This window comes from Salvelinus sp. IW2-2015, linkage group LG22 (genome assembly GCF_002910315.2).
Source record: "Salvelinus sp. IW2-2015 linkage group LG22, ASM291031v2, whole genome shotgun sequence".
NCBI classification, from domain to species: domain Eukaryota; kingdom Metazoa; phylum Chordata; class Actinopteri; order Salmoniformes; family Salmonidae; genus Salvelinus; species Salvelinus sp. IW2-2015.
In genome coordinates, this window is record NC_036862.1 from 20299247 (window position 1) to 20321262 (window position 22016).

The window sequence follows — 22016 nt, forward strand, 5'->3', positions numbered from 1 at the left end:
CTTTAAATGTTTCAAGGACAAAATTACATTTATTTAAGTATTTTTTGTTGATGTAGTGGGAACAATAATATTAGTAATCTCTGGAAATTATACTTTAAATTGCCCCACCCCCCACATACGGGACGGTTGTGCTAACGTGTGCTAATATGATTAGCATGACGTTGTAAGTAACAAGAACATTTCCTAGGACATAGACATATCTGATATGGGCAGAAAGTTTAAATTCTTGTTAATCTAACTGCACTGTCCATTGTACAGTAGCTATGACAGTGAAAGAATACCATGCTATTGTTTGAGGAGAGTGCACAGTTAGGTACTTGAAAATGTATCAATAAACCAATTAGGCACATTTGGGCAGACTTGATACAACATTTTGAACAGCAATGCAATGGTTAATTGGATCAGTCTAAAACTTTGCACATACACTGCTGCGAGCTAGTGGCCAAAATCTAAATTGTGCCTTAACTGCAACAATACATTGTGGCATTTCTCTTGCATTTGAAAGAAGATGGGGGAGAAATTAACAAAAAAACATTTTTTTTCTTTGTATTATCTTTTACCAGATGAAATGTGTTATATTCTCCTACATTCATTTCACATTTCCATTTTCTTATGTTTAGCTAACATAATATAAATTAAAAGCATGCATTAAGGTGTCTGTGTGTGTGGCAAAAACGAATGTAAACATTAATAAATGCGTTTCTATACCTTCAAAAATATTGGAGTGCCAAGATGGAGGTATGGTGGCTTCAACACAGTGCCCACTCTAGTCATCTAGTGTATATATACATTAATGACTGAGCCAGTTGCCCTGTTAACCCCCTAACTGCCAGTGCAATGTTCCATTTTGACAGCAGTACTGTAAAATCTGTGCTGTGTCTGGCCACCCAAATGTGTCAGTTTACAGTAGGCCTAGTGTTCTTACTGAATTATCCCAAAGTTTTACTTGATATAATCCAGTGAGATGTAAACAGTGTAAAACTGGTCATATGCGATGTACAAGTAGGCTACAATGGAGTTGAGTGGAAACCAGTGTGTGCGGAGTGCACCTCCGACTTCATCGTGTCACTGTCAGCCGATACATGTAAAAATGTTAATTTGTTAATACTTTCCTTGTACCTATGTTTGTTCTGTGTAAATCGGTAGTTTTTGATAAAAGTAGCATCGGTAGYTTTTGATAAAAGTAGCATTTTATGTGATGTCTGTCAGACTAGTACTGTGCCACGTAATCCACTGTTTTCCAATGGAGTAGGAAGTTCAAATCGAATCAAATTGTATTTGTTACATGTGCTAAATGCAAAGGTGTAGACTTTGAAATGCTTGCTTAAGAACCCTTCCCAATAATGCAGAGTTAAAAATATATATAATAAAAATAGTAACACAACAGGAATAAAATACACAAGAATTAAGCTACTGAGTGTACAAAACATTAGGAACACCTGCTCTTTCCATGACATGACGAGTTGAATCCAGGTGAAAGCTATGATACCCTACTGATGTCACATGTTAAATTCACTTCAATCGATGTAGATGAAGAGGAGGAGACAGGTTAAATAAGATTTTTTTAAGCCTTGAGACAATTGAGACATGGATTGTGTATGTGCGCCATTCAGAGGGTGATGCAGCCAGTCAAGACGCTCTCGATGGTGCAGCTGTAGAACGTTCTGAGTATCCGAGGGCCCATGCCAAATCTTTTCAGCCTCCTGAGGGGGAAGAGGGGCTGTACGTGTGTGTGTGGACCATATTAAGTCCTTTGTGATGTGGACGCCAAGGAACTACAGCACTCAAACCGCTCCACTACAGCCCCGTCAATATGTATGGGGGCTTGCTCTCCTCTCTTTCTCATATAGTCCATGATCAGCTCATTGGTCTTACTGACATTGAGGGAGAGGTTTTTGTCCTGGAACCACACTTCTAAGTCTCTGACCTCCCTGTAGGTTGTATCATCGCTGTTGGTCAGCAAACCAACACAGTCGTGTCCACGCAGTCGTGGGTGAACAGGGAGTACAGAAGTGGACTAAGCACAGATCCATGAGGGGCCCCTGTGTTGAAGGTCAGCGTGGCAGAGGTGTTGTTGCCTTCCCTCACCACCTGGCGATGACCCGTCAGGAAATCCAGGATCCAGTTGCAGAGGGAGGTGTTCAGTCACAGGGTCCCGAGCTTGGTGATACGTTTGGAGGGGACTATGTAGTTGAGCTGAACGCTGAGCTATAGTCTATGAACAGCATTCTCACATAGTTATTTCCCCTCTAGTCCAGGTGGGAGTTACGACTTTAAGCATGCACTACCACTTGATAATTTTATAAATATCCATTCTTTAAGGCTTACTGTGCTTGTCCTGGTTGTTATAGAGTTGTCAGTTGGATTTGGAATCCATCGTTTTGGCATTTTATGCGTCCCCTGCCAAAACAAAAAAATATGGTGTGCAATGACAGGCTGCTCCTTCTCCGTTAACAAATAATGTCTCCCTTGGCAGAGGTCGCGTAAAATGCTACATTTATCAAAAACAACAGATTTCAGCAACCAAATAAAAGCTTGCATTTACACAGGACAAACATACGTACAAGAAAAGTGACTCGATGAAGTCGGAGGTGCAGTCCTCCCACACTCAACTCCATTGTATTTGTACATTGTGGAGTTGAGAAACCTGGTTAAAGCGATCTCCATACCTGGCCTAGAGTGTGTTCTTGCCCGGAGCTGTGAAACTGGTAATGCAAATAGAAACATTTGTTTTGTCCATACAATCTACCTGAGCTGCTTCACTGTATCCACCTAGCCTAATAGCATAGCGTTTTTTTCTACCTCCAAAAGCTTCAAACACTCTAACAAAGCTTTGTATTTCCGCTAACAGACCCATAACCACCACCACAAATGCCCATACAGCCATTCAACCTTCGATGTTGGAAACGCATTGCTCTTGAATCGTTTATGCTACAAACACCAAACCAACATTGACATGTGCAGTCAGACTCAACCTAGATTGCTTCGACACAGCTTTTTGCTACCATTCATAGGCTGTTGTATAAAGTATAAAGCTTGTTGTATCCTCATTCATTTCAATGGCAGAACAACTGCCACATAACTTTCAGAATGTTCAAACAAACACATTTTATAGATTATGGGTGCCATATTACTCTATCGTCSCTGTCTGATGAAAACCTCATATCCATTTTTGCCTACTTGTTTCTTGTATTGAAAGCAGTAACTCCCCTCAATGTACTCTGAACATTTCATGACTCTAGGACTAAGAAAATGTATTAAAAATAGCCTCTGAAGTTTAATAACTGTATATTCATTCATTTGAAAACATGGCTATTTTTCAATTTCCTGAAAAGTGTCTGTTTTGGAGAGGTTTTCACCAGACAGCAACACTATGCTCTATACTAGCCCACTATAAGCCACTATAATATCGCCACATGTACAAACCACCCCAAAACAACTCGTAGCTTATGACAACCCTATTACTATCATTACTACTGCAGTCACTACCATTACTGCTACTATTTCCCAGCCATAATACTTCAAGACTAGCAAGCACACACATTTTCTTTTATATGAAATGTCCTTTTCTAGTTTGTGTTAATATATATGACATTTTCAGTATCATTAACTGAACACATTCAGCGGTTCAGGGCCTGACCACCACCTTTTGAGATATTACACTTCGGGCGCCCAAGACTTTTAGGTGAAACGTGTAAACATAAAGACAGTGGAATTCATCACATCACTGATCATGGTGTTGACATGTATGACATGATTAAATAGCAATATTGTGTCATTAAACATGGCGCACATCCCAAATTTCACACTATTCCGTAAGTGCACTACTTTTGAACAGGGCCCATAGGGCTCTGGTCAAAAGTAGTGCTCTATGTAGGGAATAGGCCGCCATTTGGGACAAACAATTGAGTCCTCATACCGTTTGCTAATCAGACCCCTCTATCCACTGTCAAACAGTAATACGTCATTGAGATGAATCACAAGACACAGCAAGGTTCAGACAAAGAATGTCACATACTCCAAACCTTTGTTTTCTAAAGGAAACATTCCTGAATCCCAGTGACCATGAATATAATGAACAACTACGTATTTATAGTGAAATTGACCATTGTAGCTGTTGGATTGGGATTCTTGCAATTAAAAAGTAATTTACATTTTGAATCTTGGGTTTTTCTGTGTGTCAAATATTCCCTACTGTCCCTATCTACCTGGTGGAATAGTTACAGTAGGTTTGTCCACAGACCGATGAAAGATCTCCTATAACTTCCCAAGCTGTTTAATAGACCAGACAATTATCAGCTCTCACTCTGACTTCACCAAATACAAATCAGATAAAACTCAGCTTGATCTTAACCCTTACAGCAGGGTTGTCAGAACCTGCCTATTCCCTATATAGTGCACTACTCAAACATAGTGTGTTTCTTAGGCAATAAGGTGCCACTTGGGACACAAGCCTGGACCGTTGCCTGATTAACAGTAAAGAAGACAATCACAGATGGAAGTACCAATCATTTTTCAGCCATGTTTCGGATTGTATTGCCATGTAATGTATGAACACAATATGGTACAGTACTTATACAGATGATGACTACAACAACATATTCAGTGGACAGCAGATGGACGGATTGCTATTACTGTACAGCTTCTGTGGGGAAACATCAAGTCTCTATGGAAATATCAAACCATATACTGTAAACCACCATCATTTAATATACTGTACACTAGGTCCATATCCGTTTTAAAACGAGACACAACATTGATGTAAAAATGTGAGAGAAAACAAAAGAAAAACCTAACAAGAACATATACATTTGAATGGAATCAGTTTCATGACATCCAACTGCGATCTTGTCTCATCGCTGCAACTCCCCAACCGACTCGGGAGAGGCGAAGGTCGAGAGCCGTGCGTCCACCGAAACACAACCCAACCAAGCCGCACTGCTTCTTGACACAATGCCCACTTAACCCGGAACCCAGCCGCACCAATGTGTCGGAGGAAACACTGTGCACCTGGCAACCGTGTCAGCGTGCACTGCGCCTGGCCAGCCACAGGAGTCGCTAGTGCGCGATGGGACAAGGACATCCGTGCCGGCCAAACCCTMCCCTAACCCGGACGACGCTAGGACTATGGGACTCCTGGTCACGGCCGGTTGTGACACATTCTGGGAACGAACCCGGGTCTGTAGTGACACCTCAAGCACTGCGATGCAGTGCCTTAGACCGCTGCGCCACTCGGGAGGCCCAAGTCAAGGTATTTTTATGAACAAATGTTAACTCTATTTGATTATTGAGATATTGGATATGTTAAAGACAATACATGTGTAATAAAATGATATGCAGGATTAACCAGAGGGAGATTATTGTAAATGCAAAAGTTGTATTTCCTGATTGGTAGACAAAGGGGCAATCTGGGATTGGTACAAATACATGTTTTGACTTTTAAATTCATGATATATAGCCATTGATTGTTGACTGCTTTGTTTTACAAATCCGGGATTGCCCCTTTAACCCATAACTTCTGTCATCAATAGTATACCACAGACTGTAGGCTTCTCCCTTTGCTCATTAATAAATATACCTCTAATCGTCACCAGGTAGAAACAATGTAACTGGTCCAGATACATAGCCTATTCTTAATATCCTCTACATATGTAAACAGTTTACTGACCTTTTAAATTATGACCTCTGGAATGCTTTACATACATAACGCTTTACAAAAGAGCGAAAACAGTTTGAAAATAATGATTACATTTATGTGCAAAGTATAATCTTAGAATAACTTCTCAAAGTATGATAAATTAAAAGTTACGCTAGATAGCAACAACATAATGACGCTCTGTTGAGAATAATTATTAACACAACAAATCAACATAAAATAGACATTCTATAAACAAATGAGCAATGTATTGGCAAAACTAAATGTAAGTGATAAGCGTTCTTTTCCCCATAGTATCATCATCACTAGTCTCTACTTGTCCCATCTCTGGTTTGTATATACAGTTTGTGTAGGTTTCATATATCCGTTCATCCGTCTACTCATCCATCCATTCCTCTTGTTTCTTCCAACCCCGGTGTGTCTCTCCGTCTGTGTCCCTAATATACCAGAGACCTGACTGAGACCTGGGGCCGTATGTATCAAGCATCTCAGAGTAGGAGTGCTGATCTAAGATCAAGTCCTGCCTGTCCATATAATCTGATTCATTATGATCTAAAAGGCAAAACTGATCTTGGATCAGTATTCGTACTCGGAGAGGCTTGATACGGGCCCAGAAGACTGGGAGMTGATCACTCTAGCTCTCCTCCAGCCAGGAGGGCTTGTCTGACCCTGGGGGCTTTAACTTGACGTTGAACTGTCTCAGTGTCTGTTCCAACTGCTGCTGGTTCCCAGCGAAGTAGGCTGAGATAGCATTATGGAAGAGGAGCAGCTGCTTGTGCATCACCTTCACCTACACACACAGAAAAAGAGAGTGTGATGTAGCATTATTGTAAACTAACTAACCAAATAACTAACTAACCCACCTTGTTCTCTTCCAGGAACTTGAGTTTGATGGTGACGTCTGAGCGCAGCCGTTCGTACTTGTCTCTCTGCACCTGGTACTGCTGCTGGGACACCTCTATACGCACCATGGTGGCAGCATCACGAGGACCCAGACTCAACTCCTCCAGGTCGGCCCTGTACGCATCAAACTCCAGCCTGGGAGAGAGAGAGAGGGGAAGAGAGACAGCGTCAAAACATAGTCATACCGTTCGTTCTTCTGCCATCCCGGGATTTATGGTATTACCAGCATAGTACACAGGGGGGGAACTAAAGATGCAACAAAACAACAACAACAAAAATCACACAGACGCTGTTAGCTAAATGCTAACGAGCAAAAACAAATAAACTAATTGCAAAGACAAGCAAATCCCGCTCATAAAGTTATACAAGCATAGCTAGTTGCTACCGAATGTCATTTTCAGTGAGTGTAGACATTTACAAGTAAAGGTGAACGAGAGAAATTGTGAAAATGACTAAAGTTGTGATGCATGCTTTTCTGAAGGAAGAGCAGCATGTGAACATGGAGCAGAGAAGAACGGAGGAGAAAATAACCACTAGTAGGAAGCACAGGGATCAAATGGGAGCTGTACAGACAACCCATTCAGAGCTCTTTGACTCCTGGCAGAAAGCCATTATATGATATCTGATGGCAAACATTTAGTAGTGAATTGCATACAAGTGTATCTTCATCACCTCATGTGCGCTGCTCAACAGAGACTCTGATAGATAAAGAACGCTATGAACTCACCAGCTCCCGCTGTCTCCCGTTGTGCTATTTATAAACAGACACGTGACTGGCTTAACTGTTCTGGGGAACTGCAGTAAGCTTCATAATGGAAAATAATTTGACAGGTGAAATGAAGAACACAATCTGCTTTATCTCCCAACGTATTGCACAAGTTGACAGCAGGTATTAACTTAAAAAGCAGCTAGAAATATTCACATTTCTTAAAATAAATAGTTTCGACTATTGAAAAACCACCCCGTGGCTTTTAGAAAAAAATACCTCAGTATACGGTATACCACCCAATCCTATAAAACACCCACATAACACCCTGTAACAACGTATAACCCTCAAACCCAGGTTCAACTCCTCCAGGTATGCATGGTACACATCACACTCCAGCCTGACACACAGAAGTATGATGTCATGTCAAACACACTCTATATAATGTCTCTGGCAATCATAGATATAGGGCCACATTTTCATGGTGTAAAGGAGCACAGATCTCTGTAAAGAAGACTGTAAACCTCATAATTTGGGAGTATGATCATTTGAAACTGTTATAAGGAGGAAACTACCTCATTATCTCCAGGCCCTGCACCTTTCTTTTTTTATTATTTTTTACCATTCTCCCCAATTTCGTGGTATCCAATTGGTAGTGACAGTCTTGTCTCATCGCTGCAACTCCTGTATGGACTCGGGAGAGGCAAAGGTCGAGAGCCGTGCGTCCTCCGAAACACACCCCAACCAAGCCGCAGTGCTTCTTGACACAATGCCAGCTTAACCCGGAGGCCTGCAGCACCAATGAGTCGGAGGAAACACTGTACACCTGGCGACTGTGTCAGCGTGCCTTGYGCCCGGCCCGCCACAGGAGTCACTAGCGCGCGATGGGACAAGGACATCCCTGCCGGCCAAACCCTCCACTAACCCGAACGACGCTGGGCCAATCGTGTGCCGCCCCATGGGTCTCCCGGGCGCGGCCTGTTGCGAGAGAGCCTGGACTCGAACTCAGATTCTCTAGTGGCACAGCTAGGACTGCGATGCAGTGCCTTAGACCACAGCGCCACTCGGGAGGCCGGCCCTGCACCTTTCTAACCTTCCCATCATCGTTGTTACCTTGCAGCCTCGTACAGTTTGATGGTCATCAGTGTGTCCTCCATGGTCTTGTTGACCAGTGTATTGATGCTGGACACAAAAAAGTTGATGGCTCCAAGAAGAGCCTCCCCATTCCTACACAACAACTTCTGGGTCTCCGCGTTGTAGCCAAACTCATCCTGTGGACACAAACACTTGCGTTTACATCCAGGTAGCCTGGATTCCAAAGTGAAACTGATAGGCTTTGTTTCCAACCAAAAATTATGGCCTGGATTTTCAGGCTACATTTCTGAAGGCCAATTTCACAGTGTGCCATCTGCAGCTGATTTCTGGCTGGGCTGAGGTCTACGGGTTAAGGTTAGGGGTCAGGGGTTAGAGGTCTTTCTTACCCGTAGTTCAGGTGATTTCTGGCTGAGGTCCGCGAAGGTGTCCCCCAGGGCCTGCTGGGTCTGGACCATGTTGTAGAAGTGGCTGGTCAGGGCGCTGGTCAGTCTCAGGACAGACTCGTACTTCCTCTTGGTGTCCCTGAGCACGTCTATCTGGGCCTCCAGCTCCAGGTCCACCGTCCGAGAACCACGGCCGAACCGCTCCGAGAACATCTGCTTGGTACACTGGGGTAGAGGGAGAGATGTGATTAGGACAAAGGAGATAACAGAAAAGGAGATGAGAATATATCCTTGGCACACTGGGATAAAGATGACATGGAGATGTGTTCAGAATAGAACCAAACAGTTACTTGTTTTCCAAGGAGGAAATTATTCCCAGTCTTGTATGAAGACAAATGATCATACCCGTGCAGATGCAATCGACCCATAGAACACAGTGAAGATTCAATGAAGTATGGTTTCAACACATTTTCCCCAGGAGACAGGTTCTGTTCTGTACCTTGTAGGTGTTGATGCCCCACTTCTTAACRCTGTCTAGTTTCTCCACAGCCACACCACGGTTAGCCTCCTCCACTGACATGTTCTGGTTGCTGTTACTGTGGTGCATCCCCGACCCTGACACAAAGGATAATAAATAACCTGCTCACTCTCAGAGGATTCCTTAAAGTGGCTAGTTGCTGAGACCTAGTTGATAAAGTCTATAGTAAATAAGATGGGACTGTCCATCTCATTTACAATGAACGCTGTCACAAAACCAGCTTCAGTCAGTAGCGCTTTGATACACAGATTACACACAGAGGCTGATCAGTGCTTAGTTGGGCACTCTCCTCATCACTACTCCTCAAAGCAAAGATCTGAAATATTCCTTTCATGTACCAAGTATGTCTTCGAGACAAATAGTATGACAGTGATTGAGTGATCGGTTGAGAGTGAATGAAATGAATGAGTGAACAAGGTGAAGTGGAGTAAAGGAGGGTGGTGATATATGGGCCCAGTGTAGGGCTGGAAAGTTCCAGTAACATTCCCAGGTAAAATGTCCACGTTTTCCAGAAACCCTGGTTGCAGAATTCAAAATGTAGTGCTTATAGTAATTCTTCAATTACCTTCCAATTCTGGAAATCTTCTGACCAGGATTTCTAGAAAACCTGGGAATTTTGAGGAACCCGGAATTTTGCAACCCTACTCCTCTGGTACCTGTGAATGGCTGGTCGGTCTGGTTCTGGTTGGCTATCCTGCTGGCTGCTGACTGGCTGGGGACCAGACCTACACCCTGTCCCCTGGAATTCATTCGCAGGTCTGGAATGGACATGGGAGGGGGGAGATGGGGAGAGGAGCTGTGAGGATATGTGATATATGAGATGAAGAGAATAGATGAAGGTTGGTGAAGGTGTTACAGAGGTGAGAGGATGTGATAGTGAGTCATGCAGGTTTCCATGTCAAAAAAACAACAGACTGAAAAAGCAAATGGAGAAAAAAATGAAATATGAACATGTTGAGAACATAAGTAGTAGTAAAGTATGAAATGATGCACATGTCATGTGGTGATTTAATGAACCTCAATATTTCATTCGTTAACCGCTTCATGTGACATTTGCATACATAGGATGCATCCAAAATGGCACCCTATTCCCTATGGGGGAGCCATAGGGCTCTGGTCAAAAGTAGTGCCCTATCCATTTGGGATGCAGTTGTCGTCATTAGAAACATTCACGCAAACATAACACAGTAAATAAAACAGCTCTGCAATGAAGTCAATCAGGTTAGTAAACATATCCACTTGTTTAGTTAACATCCACCGCCATGCATCCAGTATGCATTAGACAGTACAGCAGCATGCCCTTCTTTCCCGTGACATCTGTAGACAAGAGGTACACAGTGTTGTTGAAGAGAGGGACTTCAACTGTGTCTGGTGTTAAACAGCAACCCAGGCTACAGGCAAGGATCATTCTCCCACAGAATTAAAGAGTAACTAATGAAAACACTCTTAAAAGTGTAAACAGGTAGACTCAGCAATATGACGTTGATGCAGAGAGTAAACAGCACAGTGGGTCAATTTCCACAACAACTAAGAGTGTTGAAGCTCGAGGCTCAACTTCCCCGGTGTTTTGGTGCCCTGGCTACCACGCTGTGAACAGCATGAAACGAACCCGTGCACATGCAGATACTGTGTGTGACTTTACATTTTTCAAATTGTTATTATTATTCAAAACACCACATAAAAYAATTGAGCTCAGGTGCATCCTGTTTCCATTGATCATCCTTGAGATGTTTCTACAACTTGATTGGAGTCTACCTGGGGTAAATTTAATTGATTGAACTTGATTTGGAAAGGCACACACCTGTCTATATAAGGTCCCACAGTTGACAGCGCATGTCAGAGCAAAAACCAAGCCATGAGGTCGAAGGAATGGTCCGTAGAGCTCCGAGACAGGATTGTGTCGAGGCACAGATCTGGTGAAGGTTACCAAAACATTTCTGCAGCATTGAAGGTCCCCAAGAACACAGTGGCCTCCATCATTCTTAAATGGAAGAAGTTTGGAACCACCAAGACTCTTCCTAGAGCTGGCCGCCGAGCCAAACTGAGCAATCGGAGAAGGGCCTTGGTCAGGGAGAAAGGGCAACCTTCCAGAAGGACAACCATCTCTGCAGCACTCCACCAATCAGGCCTTTATGGTAGAGTGGCCAGACGGAAGCCACTCCTCAGTAAAAGGCACATTACAGCCACCTTGGAGTTTGCCAAAAGGCACCTAAAGGACTCTCAGACCATGAGAATCAAGATTCTCTGGTCTGATGAAACCAAGATTGAACTCTTTGGCCTGAATGCCAAGTATCACGTCTGGAGGAAACATGGCACCATCCCAACGGTGAAGCATGGTGGTGGCAGCATCATGCTGTGGGGATGTTTTTCAGCGGCAGGGACTGGGAGACTAGTCAGGATCGAGGGAAAGATGAACGGAGCAAAATACAGAGAGATCCTTGATGAAAACCTGCTCCAGAGCGCTCAGGACCACAGACTGGGGCGAWGTTTCACCATCCATTAGGACAAAGACCCTAAGCACACAGCCAAGACAACACAGGAGTGGCTTCGGGACAAGCCTCTGAATGTCCTTGAGTGGTTCAGCCAGAGCCTGGACTTGAACCTGATCTAACATCTCGGGAGAGACCTGGAAATAGCTGTGCAGCTACACTCCCCATCAAACTTGACAGAGCTTGAGAGGATCCGCAGAGAAGAATGGGAGAAACTCCCCAAATACAGGTGTGCCAAGCTTGTAGCGTCATACCCAAGAAGACTCAAGGCTGTAATCACTGCCAAAGGTGCTTCAACAAAGTACTGAGTAAAGGGTCTGAATACTTATGTAAATGCAATATTTCTAAAAACCTGTTTTTGCTTTGTCATTATGGGGTATTGTGTGTAGATTGATGAGGGAAAAAATGTAGGGGTCTGAATACTTTCCGAATGCACTGTAAGTACAAAAATAAAAAAGGAACGCGAAGTCTTGCATCTCGCTCATCTCCATAGCTGCGGTGCTGCTTGTAGCAACATCATTTCGCTGAGTCTACCTTTAAAAGAGGGAAGTATACAGTTATGTGGAAGGTGGTTGAGAGGTGTAAAGCCACCTGTGGGCTGAGGTTCGGCTCCAGGGACAGGGGCACAGTTAGGGGCAGGGTCTCCTGTCCACATACTGAAGGTTGAAGTGGATAGCGGGGCCTGGAGGACAGGGTTGGTTAAGATAGTCAGTAAGAGAGAGTAGGAAGTAGATCTTAAAATCAAAATAGCCAACAGTAGAGAGACTGTTCGCTACTCATAGACTCCTGAAAGAACAGAAAGAAGGTTAGGTCAAAATAGAGTCACTGATGCAGAACAGCATGCAGGCAAGCTCCTAAAATAAACAAAAAACTGAATTGAATTCCATCAGGACAAACCACATTGGGGCAGTTGAAAATGTAGTCTTCACCATTCTTAATGCTAACAAACCAAGCAAGCAGCACAGACATTGCTTAAGGGACTAGGCTATTCATTGATTTAATAAGGCCTAAGTGGACATAATTAAGTGGACATTCCAGTAATGCAAAGCAATGAGAGCAGTAGGGAGCGAGAGAGAGCTGTCTGTACCTTTAATGGAGCTAGTGAGAGCAGTAGAGCTGTGTGTACCTTTGATGGAGGAGGTGGGTATGATGCCCCCTGCAGGTCCTCCGTAGCCTCCAGACACGATGCTGGTCTCATTCAGGTTGGGACCAGACACCATCACCTGCTGCAGGTCCTAAGGTGAAGCCACAACACATCAATGGAATAGATATAGCCTAACTCTAATCAGTCCCTCACGGATTTCGCAGAGATTTATGATATTTGCGGCCAAAAACACTTGATTTTGCTGCGCCAAAAAACAAATGTGAATCCTGAAGGGACTGACTAATACGTAACGCTCCTGTAGAGTTTATTGTCAATCTGACGAAGACCTTCCATATAGGCCTAATCTTTGTTGTACACAGACACTTACAGACATGAAAATGGTTCAGTAGATTAGGTGAAAAACAATTAGGAGAAAACCTATTGATGAAGGTTTATTGTGGTTAGTCTGAAAGTCTTCTATGTTAACACGTACACTACATCTAAATCTACAGTTCTCCAACCACGACGTGACACACCTTCTCATCTAAGGTCCACTGAATCTTTGCAGCCTGCACAGAAGTGAGACATAATACAGTACAATAAAATACACAAACAAATAGTTGATGTAATGAGGAGGTCACCACACACAGTATACATATAAATACTGTACATAGTAACTGTATCCCAAATGGCACCCTATTCCCATGGGACACAGACCATATGACCCACCTGCTCCAAACTGTCATCCTCGGCCAGGGTCTCTCCATTGCTGTTGATAGGAATCTCCATGGTAGCCGCCTTGCCCATAAAACTGTCTGCCATGGTGGTCGTCTGTAGGAGAGAGAGCATTGGGAAAGAGACAAAGAGATGGGAGATGGAGAAAGAGAGGTGRTATAGAGAGAGAGCACGATCATCACACACTGAGCTTTTCACATTAATGAACGGAATGGTTTCAATGTAAATATGAGTAGAATCTGCCTAATTCAGGATAATATCCAGCCTAGCCAGCTGTGATATGTAAATATGCAGTGTCCATATTCCTTAGCCAGCTGGCTGATCTGTCCACTGGTACAGTTAGTGCTGAAAGCAGCGATAACCTGCTCTCACAGCAAGCAATCACATTTCACAACACATTATAGCAGCCATAGCTAGCTATTCGTGATCATCATGCGTGTTGTATCTAGTTAGCTTGTTAGTCCCAGCAATACAACACCTAGCTAGCTAGCTCCAACCTTGCTAGCTCCAACCTTGCGTCCCTAGCCAGCTGGCTAAACTGGTGGTGCTGCTGAAAATTATGATGATCTCAGTTAGCATGATCTGCTAGCTAGCTAACGTTACCTGCTGTGTAGGTGCAGTAGTCAAATCTCCCAAAATGTCAAATGTAGCTGCTTATTCCACACGGTATTTCATCAAATATTACTATGATGAAAATATTACTATTATGAACGGAATGACACCGTTGCAATGTTTATTTTTCGTCTGTTGATGAACGCATGACTGTAGTCGTTATTCCGTTAGCATCCCCCGGTAGAACCGGACACAGTATGCAGATAAAATCCCTGAAGCCCAGTACCTCCCTCCTTCCTTCCTCTGGCGCTACACGTAACGCTACGTCAAGTCACCACGTCGAACAGCTGACGACATCAACTCCCTTCTGCCCTCAACCATTTAGTGATTTGGATTGTTTGGTTTGTGTGGAAAAACAAACATCACCAATTTAAAAATTAAGTTCTCTCTGCAACTAGGGCAGAAGGAGGTTTTGAGTTATTGGATTTTGTGGATATGAATAATACCGTTACAATTAAATGGTTGAAAACTGTAACTGTAATCCGTTACATTACCAGCTACAATATTGTAATCAGATAACAGATACTTTTGAAAAACGAAATTATTATTTCGAGGATTATTTTTAAATTCAGAAAGGATGTTTGCGAAAACAAAATGTTTGACACTTCTCTGTTTTCTCAATGACATTCAAATCAGCATTGAAAACATTCGCAATTTTAAATATGTTCAACGTGAGCGAGTCTGACCATAAATCAGAGACAAATATGACAACACACCAAATGTGTTTGATGGATCGAGGGAAAAGAGCAGGAATACGCTTTTGTAGGCTACAGTCCAAGCTATGTATTCCAATGGTGCGACTGCTGCATCCAAAAATAATCCAACTTGAATAGACGCTTGGAGGTAAGGATGACAGCAGTGGTGTAGTCTACGCTGATACGGATATCACTTATTATTGATATCTACATAGCGCATTGATGTGAATCACACTGCAGCTCTCTCATTTAGCTATTTGCGCCTTACGGATTGTGGTTGTTGTGGATGGATGTTCACAAATCTAAATGTGTATTTGAACACAATAATGGTTGAATTCAATAAGTTTAGACTGCCTATAAATCATTGTTTTTGAAACCAGTGGACAGCCAGTGAAAAATGCGCTCTTGCAACAGCTGCATAGTGCGGGTCCCAGCCTATGAAATAAAAGGGAGGCTTTTATTGCTCAATCTAATTCATGCTGATAATTTTTTTTTATCCATAGGCCTAATTGACACATGCTCAAACTCACACACTTTGGATAGACTTAAAGGGCCAATCTGTAGTTGCTACAGTACACCTATTTTTGGACTTATAAATTATATATCTACAGTACAGGTCARAAGTTTGGACACACCTACTCATTCAAGGGTTTTTCTTTATTTTTTACTATTTTCTACATTGTAGAATATTAGTGAAGACATCAAAACTATGAAATAACACATATGGAATCATGTAGTAACCAAAAAAGTGTTAAACAAATCTAAATATATTTTAGATTATTCAAAGTACCGGGTTTGGCGGGGGTAGGCCATCATTGTAAATAATAATTTGTTCTTAACTGATTTGCCTAGTTAAATAACTGTTAAATAATACAAAATATATATATATAAAAACACCCTTTGCCTTGATGGCAGCTTTGCACACTCTTGGCATTCTCTCAACCAGCTTCATGAGGAATGCTTTTCCAAAAGTCTTGAAGGAGTTCCCACATATGCTGAGCACTTGTTGGCTGCTTTTCCTTCACTCTGTGGTCCAACTCATCCCAAACCATCTCAATTGGGTTGAGGTTGGGTGATTGTGGAGGCCAGGTCATATGATGCAGCACTCCATCACTCTCCTTGGTCAAATAGTCCTTACACAGCCTGGAGGTGTGTTGGGTCATTATCCTGCTGAAAAACAATGATAGTCCCACAAACCAGATGGGATGGCTTATCGCTGCAGAATGCTGTGGTAGCCATGCTGGTTAAGTGTGCCTTGAATTCTAAATAAATCACCAACAGTGTCACCAGCAAAGCACCGCCACACCATCACACCTCCTCCTCCATGCTTCACGGTGTGAACCACACATGCGGAGATCATTCGTTAACCTACTCTACGTCTCAAGTCTCTGACTTGTGGTCAGACTCGCACAGGTGGAACAAACTTAAACTTGCGCCTTTTTTCAATGCTGATTTGAATGTAATTGAGAAATAGAGAAGTGTCAAATATATATTTTTTGCAAACCTCCTTTCATCATTTAAAAGTAAGGCTCGAAGTAATCATCTAGTTTTCAAAAGTATCTGTAATCTGATTACAATATTTTTGCTGGTAATGTAACGGATTACAGTTACCGTTTTTGTAATCCCTTACATGTAACGGATTTTATGTAATTTGTTACTCCCCAACCCTGGTGGTTAATGCTATTCCCTCGGGTATTTCCCAGCTAATGAAAAGTCATGTGTTTTCAAGATACACTTAGAATAGAACCTAATCTATTTATTAATGGTATTGATATCAAAAGTACCAAGTGTACAAATAAACACATAAGATAATATTTTTTATAGCAAAATAAATATCACACTAAGAGGGAAATCCTTTTGGCTTTGTCCTTTTAAATGTATTTCTAATAAGATAAGAGAGGTGCACCTATAGATTTTACACAACATTTATCACTCCAACACGATGGTGTCAAGGTTTACAGACATTGACAACAAGTTTACCTTCTGCAATGATGAACCTGAAATGCTGACACATTTGTTTTACAGTTGTTTGTACATGATTCGATTTTGGATAGATATGAAGGACAACATACTGAGGAAAACTGGTCACTCTATTGATATTAAATGCAATGATGTTATATCCTTGTTTAACAGTACTCTGAACTCTTTGAAATGTATAACTAATGTCATGATTTTGGTTGGTGGTAAATCTTATATCCACAAAACCAACTTTTTTTAATCAACCCCCTGCTTTAAAGGGTTTTTGATAGACTTTATGTTTTTAATTGTGTCTCTAAAATTACTAAATAATAAGAAAAGCTTGTCTACAGTCCAATATTATAACTAATTATTTTCGGAATAAGTGTCATTGTCACATGATCTTATACTGTCATAACTAGTGTTTCTGTGTTTGTTTTGTTTGTCTTTTATATTCTTGTCAATTTTTGATGTGTGTTTTGTCCTATATTTCTATTTTATTTTCAATTGTTAATCCCAGCCCCCGTCCCCGCAGGATGCCTTTTTGCCTTTTGGTAGGCCGTCATTGTAAATAAGAATTTGTTCTTAACTGACTTGCCTAGTTAAGTAAAGGTTAAATTATTATTATTATATTTTAAACTCTATGATGTCTCATTGTCTGTCACATTTTAAAATAATAATAATGTAGTAAGTAAGGTACCAAACTTTGCCAGAGGGTGTCACTGTAAGCACGGGGAATACAGTGAAAATGTGTATTTTTAAATCTGATACCGTCAAGGATGTGAGGTTTACATGACTGGACTGGAGCATAGCCACAGAACCATCTTTTGCATAGCCTACTGTTGAATGTTCTAGTTCATGAAGTTTACAGATGTGAACAGAAGAAGCAGAGAGGTTTGAAGAAACCTCTGGCTACCGTTGCGCGACCTGGAAAGGTACATGGAGGTAACCAAGTTTTCAACTGTGTAAGAATCKGAATAATATATACCATTTAGCAGACGCTTTTATCCAGTCTTATTAGCATATATTTTCTTAAGTGTGTCCCCAGCGAGAATCAAACTCACAATCCTAGCATTGGCATCTTAAGTGCCATGCTCTACCAACTAAGTGACACAGGACAGGTCAGGAGCTTTGTAATACTGCAGGCCCTACACTACACGCAAGGCTGAGGGTTAGCCAACCCATAGATATTCCAGTAGAAATTCAAGAACTTCCCATAACAGGAAAAGGGTGTATGGCTGCTGGTGTTAAGACTGAATAATCTGTCTTCTAGTGGTCTCTAAGACGACCTTTTTGTCAGGAGAGAAGCTGTTCAAAACGTGTCAAAACCTTGACACACTACTTTTATCACAGAGAAGAGAGCAAGGCCGCATCCCAAATGGCACCCTATTCCATATATAGTGCACTTATTTTGACCAGGGCTCATAGGACTCTTGTCAAAAGGGAACAGGGTGCCATTTGGGACACAGCCCAAGTAGAAGGGAGTTTATGCTGGAAGTCAAAAACTGGCAGTATAGTCAAAGAAAGACAGTAGAGAAAGTGCCTAGTTGCTGACAAGGGACAGATCCGCTTGTCTTTGATAAATCGTTGATACATCCCCTTAACAGTATGACCTGAAGATATAAATATTCTGTTTAAGCAGATGAGAAATCGGAGCGACCCTAAAAAAGTACACAAAAAAAGAGCACCTCAACGACCCCAGAATAAACCCCAGTCCCAGTCGGTGAGACTTATCAGGAGTGCATCCCAAATGGCACCCTATTCCATACATAGTGCACTACTATTGCCCGGAGTCCCATATCCCTGGTCAAAAGAAGTGCACTACATAGGGAATAGGGTGCCATTTGGGACATATATGCTTTCCGCTGTGATTCAGTCTGTTCATGAATGTAGATGATACAGTTGGCTGGTGCTGGTGCCTTCCTCCGGAACATGACCTCTTATCATCTCTATAACATCATAAAGCAACAAGCTACAGGACTGAAATGCATTAATATCAATTGAGGAGAGAAGCTGGGTATGCGGCCCAAACGGCAACCTATTCCCTATATAGTGCACTACTTTTGACCAGGACCTATAGGGGAATATCCCATAAAGGGAATAGGGTGCCATTTGGGACGCAACCTAGGTCTCCTTTGTTCATATTCTCTCTCTCTGAAGCTCATCTTTCAAGGCAAACGCCCAGCAGAGACTTTAAACTGAGATGCTGATTGAGAGAGAATACAAACCCTTACATACCAGGTCCAGGATGTTTATCATTGGAGAAAACATGAAGCAGATAAGCAAAGGACCTAGAGACGCCATAGACTTTACATTGAATAAATACACTACTCATCAGCAATCATGTGTTTTGATATGTAGAGCATAGTTAGAAGTAGGCCTATGCATTTACAGCAGGGGTGTCAAAATCTTTTTTCCTCAGGGGCCGCATTTGGTCTTCAACGAGGTCCGGAGGGCCACCCTGAAAATGTGTTATATTTCCTTGCTGTCAAAATTAGCAAAAAAAATGTCTCTATCCATCGTTTTTGGAATCTTCGATGCTCCCTGACTGTTTAGTGATTATTAGCGAGCTGGACAATCAAGTAATTGAATAAATGTAGATCCATTATAATTTCTTCACAGTTTCGATTTGGTTTTAGTTATTTTAAAGTATCTTGAGTTTGTTCTCCCCCCAAGGATATACTGTATATATATATATATATGTGTGTATATTGTTTTTAATCAAACCACCCTTGTGGATTAGACCCTCTTGGGGGCCGGATCACCTGACACCCCTGATTTACAGTATACAGTATACAATGCTCCTACAAACAGATACCCAGGAGCCTGAGGGGAGTGTCTGAAATAAAAGCCTATGAAACAATGTCTCTCCTCTAGCTGTTTTGAACCTGGATGTTAAAACCATTTCACATGTTGCGTGTTTGGAAGAGTTTGGATGGTCCCACTGCCTGCGAGCCAGTAGTTCCATCCGTGTTAGCCAGTGAAAAATGCATGTAGAATGTTTTTACTTAGTGGTTGAAGAGAGTGACAGACTCAACATCCTCTAACCTCACCCTTGACCTCCAGCATTATTCACGGACCACAAAGAGGTGCGCTCCCCGGTCGTCTTCTCAAGGACTCGCTGCTCTGAATTGATAAACCAGTTGTTTTGCTTTCTCCAAGCGGAAGAGAGGAGATCAGGACAGGAGCCACCTTCCTGGCCTGAGTTGCACAAGACCAGAGGAAAGTGGAAATGCTCAGCTGTACTGGCATGTCACTGTAAAACCTGTAACTGCAGAGCAAAATGCATTTCTGTTATGATCATGTGTTTTGTTATGACAATGTTAATTTAATCCTGTGCATTTCAGTGCAATTGCTTTGTTAAAGGAAAACTTCACCCCAAAAATATCTTTTGGTATTTGTTTTATTAGTCCATTGTTGATATAGTCCCAATTTTCCTTTTATCACATTGCATGATAGTGGTTATTATGAGTAATATACTGTACAGTCCTGGTTGTTAAATTATTTATTAATTGAATTTATCTAATGCTTATATTGCCAGGCTGAGAACACAATCTCAATGTAAAAGTCACCAGTCAGAACACCTCAATGGTCTCCCTAGATGATTGTATTGTAAATACAGTATCAGGCTCTATGGCTCTGAGGCTAACCTTGTACACAAAAAGCCACACACAGGAGAAAAGTTATTTCACTGGCAGCCATTAACAGAGAACAAGGTCCTATTAAATTGAAATGCTTCATGTATGGAGCCCTGGTGAAGGCCAATGTCCCAGAGCTGACGGAGCCGCTGCCTGAGTGCATGTGAGGGGAGCGTGAGACTTCCTCGACCACTGCCCCCCCCCCCCTGTCCTCCTACCTCCTGCCATTTTAGTGAAAGGTTCGTCTTGTGTTTTAATGGTCATTAAGTGCGCTTCCAGATGTTGGCAGGCGACCTGTCCTGACACAGACCTCTGTGTTCCTATTGCAGCAATCAGCACCGGAGAGAGAGAGAGAAAGTGTGTGTTCCTACTGCAGCAATCAGAGCACCGGAGAGAGAGAAGAGAGAGAGAGAGAGCGAGCGAGGGAGAACCTTAGAAAAACATGGCAATACACCACACTGTGGATGTCTTGCCTGCTATGTCATTATTCTCTGGGAAAACAATTACAAACACTGCACGGTGTTTATAGTATATAGCATATGGAGATGATCCTTTTATAGTATCTATAATGTGCCATTTCAAACAAGCTGTCAAGGGTTTTTCCACCCAGTGGTTTAATCAGTGTTGTATCTGGGAGGGAGAAGTACATCATCATTATGGATCTGTATTCTGCGTGACTGTAGTAGACATCCAGATTTAAAACCCCTGAAAAGACAACGATAGGAATAGAATGAATGACTAGACGGATAACAATGACTTACTCTCGTTTATCTCCATCAAAGCCTTGTGGTTTTCTCAAGTGTTTGAAAACAGCAGATGAAGGAAAGAGAGGAATAGCAGCATAATTGTTGCTGAAGGCTGAAGGGCTTGCGTTTGGAGGATGGAGCAAGGCAGACGTGACATGCAGAGTCAATACAAAAGCTTATCAATAATCCACTACCTGCTACCTGAACAGAATGACAACACTCTCTCAAACTTTAGCCTGCAAATTCTTACTGTAGACTGGAAATGTGGTTTCTTTGATCCTGTATGCTTTGTTACCTATTGCCCACAGTTGCATTGACCATGTGTGCATCTTAAATTGAACCCAGAGCCATATGGGACCAGGTCAAAAGTACTGCACTATAAAGGGAATAGGGTACCATTTGGGACGCAACTGTCACGACGGAACCTGAATCCGGGTCTCCCATGGGAAAAAACAACGTGTTGATGGTTCAACCAAAAGGAGCCCGACTCATGTCTGCAACACAATGTCACGAATACCACCGAAGGTGGCTCCCCTTCCTGTTCGGGTGGCGCTCGGCGGTCATCGTCGCCGGTCTACTAGCTGCCACCGATCCCTTTTTCCTTTTCGTTTATGTCTGTCTAATTGTTTTCACCTGTTCCTTGTTGGGGTTTTGGGATGGGTGCTATTTAGGTTTGTTTTGCCCGCTAGTGTTTGTGCGGGCTTATTGGTTGTTACGTTTGGTGATGTATCGTGTCTGTTTTGGGTTTTTCGCTGTCCAGTGTTTGTAACAAGGTTTGGG

At 42.3% G+C, this 22016-nt stretch overlaps 1 protein-coding gene across 1 annotated transcript; it reads right to left on the reverse strand.

Annotated features, from left to right (window-relative positions):
• Positions 1 to 4511: 4511 nt before the first annotated feature.
• Positions 4512 to 14425, reverse strand: LOC111949524 (arfaptin-2). Its single transcript, XM_070434108.1, is given in 12 exon segments — positions 4512 to 6446; positions 6520 to 6694; positions 8379 to 8536; positions 8747 to 8968; positions 9243 to 9358; positions 9938 to 10039; positions 12362 to 12411; positions 12413 to 12452; positions 12897 to 13005; positions 13391 to 13423; positions 13584 to 13685; positions 14193 to 14425. Coding segments are annotated over 11 exon segments (1254 nt in total). The 5' UTR covers positions 13677 to 13685; positions 14193 to 14425; the 3' UTR covers positions 4512 to 6290.
• Positions 14426 to 22016: the final 7591 nt, after the last annotated feature.